We start from the raw sequence: 2,599 nt of genomic DNA on the forward strand, positions 1-2,599 counted from the left end.
ACTGAGAATACAGTCAGGATGATTCCCAGGATCTCGTTGAAGGAAAGAAACTCTACAGGCTTGGGGAGACAAGTGTCTCTTTCTGCATTAGGCCAGAACTCTTTGGGGCACGAGAAACAATCAGGGGAATCTGAAAAACATATAACAAAAATGGCTTAACTTATTGTGTATTTAATGTCATTGACATGCATTAAGAAGTAAAAGTACCTGTAGCATTACTCATCTCCCCCTCAGGACATGGTATACAATCATAACAGCAGATGGGTTTTCCTTTCTGCAGAACTTTACGAGTTCCTGGAGGACAGCTGACACTGCACACTGACACAGGCACCTGTCACATAGATACAAACAAACATACATATTCAGATGCGCTATAATCCTTTGTAGAATAACGGTTAGGCTCATATTTGTCGAGTGCCTTAAAGCAATACTCACATATCAATATGTGTATTGTGTATATGTTTATTGTCAGTGTTTAGGTACAAATTACACAGTACTCGTTTTGTGTAAAAAAAAAAAAATCAGATGAGGCTAAAACAAGGCTTTTAACATTTCCAACGTTACAGTCTACACAGTAAAAACATTAAAACTCACTACTTGCTCTTTACCTGTGTGTTGCCATTCACCCAGGTGAGCTTCCTGTTGATCCTGAACTCCTGGCCCACTGGCAGTGATGCATCATAGTGCCCTACTGTCACCAATTCAATGCTCCCACTCTCACTTTTCTGCCAGTTAACCAGCTCGTATGTGGCCACAGGATCTCCGTTGGCATCAAATGACACATCATAACCATTCTGGGAAAAATTTACTTTCCTCAGTTGACTAAGAACCTTTTAGGATGAGGTTGAGTTACACAGTGAGGAAGAGAAATTTAACAATGTAAAATAAATTGAATGTTTAATTTCATACTGTAGCAAAAATGAACATTGGGGTGTTCAAATATTTGTTTCTACTGACCTCTTTGGAGTCTATCCTTGTGAATTTATCACAATGAGCTGCAGAATTAGTGTCCTGGCACACTGCATTATGGATGGCATGTGCTATTGCATAAACAGCCTTGTACACCATGTTAGTGATTCGCAGCTGTGATGTATCAGTGTACGGGGTCTGGAGCTTTTGTATGTCTTCAGTTCCATCACACACACTCACGTCTGTGGCTGCACCTAAAACATACATAACAGAAAGCTGATTTTAGAGTTGACAATGATGTTACATTATAATTCATCTGTATATGTTCATTATCCTTTTTTTTGAGTTTTTGTTTAAACTACCAAATATGTATTGTACAAAATCAAATACATACTGTATACTGTATTAATTCATCTATTAAACATGATTGTTTCACATTTAATTTCAAAGCAGTTTCCTCACCATCCTGCAGTTGAATGCATCCTCCCTGGTATCAGTAGCATTGTTAAAGTGAGCCTGACATCTAAAAATGTCATTGCGTAGTACTACTTCTCTGTAATTGTTGTGCATTTACCAATAAATAATTAGAATCTTGAAACAAATAAATGACTAAAATACTTCAATCAGAAGTGTAACTGATACATGCTAGTAAGTGAAGTTGCAGCAATTTGTTAGTATTTTGTTTTGCTTGGTGGCCTGGAGTCTGTGTGTACTTGTGTTCAGGACATTATTAACGTTGTGAAACAACTGCAGCAAAGTTCACACAAAGTATTTTCCAAGACAGCAGAGTGCCTACACATGACTGGAAAATTATTCAATCAAATGAAATTATGTACAGAGATGCAATTTGTGTCTTTGTTCAATGCCAGTAAATTCCCTTTCTGGGGTCTGGTCTAAGAGTGGCATCACACAATCATCAAAACAACACAGCATGACCACAATGACCAAACTGTGAATGTTACATGTGTCAAAAATCAGCATAACTGTCTCACTTTTCCCCAGCCTGCAGTTGAAAGCATCCTCCCAGAACTCAGTCAGCACTGGAGAGGCAGACACTTTAGAGGGGGAGAGATCCAGCAAGAAGTCTCTCAGACCTGGGATGACAGATTGCTCAATACCGAATCCAATGGCTCCAGCACAAAAGCTGAAACCCAGCATTTCTGGGTCAGTTACCCACGACTCACTGCCTATCCACTGGCGAGGTGGAGAAGGCTTGAGTGACAGCTCCTCCAGCAGGATCCTCATGTCTCCAGGAGAGGCAAATGCCACAACAACCATAGCTGTGGACCTGGAGAGACAGTGCATAATATTATACAAGTATAAACATAACATTGAAATTGAATTGAGATAGGAAACAGAGACAAACATGAAATATTGTTTACTTCAGTATTTTTTCTCACTGACTCATTTTCATTACTATATCAATGCAAAGATATTAAAAAAAAGTCTCATCTTATATTTTACAGAACATTTTTGCACAATCAGTGATGTAGAAACCTGCGGATAACATCTGCCACTCTCTGGATTCTGCTACGTGGGTTTGTCCGATAGAAAGCCTCTGAATATTCCACACAGATTCCCTCTTTGTGTGCTGCTTCCAGGAAAGTAGCCACGCCATTATTTCCATAGTCTGAATCTGAATGGACAGCACCTATCCAAGTCCAGCCAAAGTGTTTCACCAGCTTGGCCA

At 39.4% G+C, this 2,599-nt stretch overlaps 1 protein-coding gene across 1 annotated transcript; it reads right to left on the reverse strand.

Moving 5' to 3' along the window:
- Positions 1-7: 7 nt before the first annotated feature.
- LOC121940070 (extracellular calcium-sensing receptor-like) lies at positions 8-2,594 on the reverse strand (the record flags this gene model as incomplete). The annotated part of the gene is made up of 6 exons (XM_042482938.1): positions 8-130; positions 208-331; positions 609-830; positions 958-1,163; positions 1,902-2,197; positions 2,407-2,594. Coding segments are annotated over 6 exons (1,159 nt in total), but the record flags the coding sequence as incomplete, so codon positions are not given.
- Between the last annotated feature and the right edge of the window lie 5 nt (positions 2,595-2,599).

This window comes from Plectropomus leopardus, unplaced genomic scaffold (assembly GCF_008729295.1).
Source record: "Plectropomus leopardus isolate mb unplaced genomic scaffold, YSFRI_Pleo_2.0 unplaced_scaffold7350, whole genome shotgun sequence".
Classification (NCBI taxonomy): Eukaryota; Metazoa; Chordata; class Actinopteri; order Perciformes; family Serranidae; genus Plectropomus; species Plectropomus leopardus.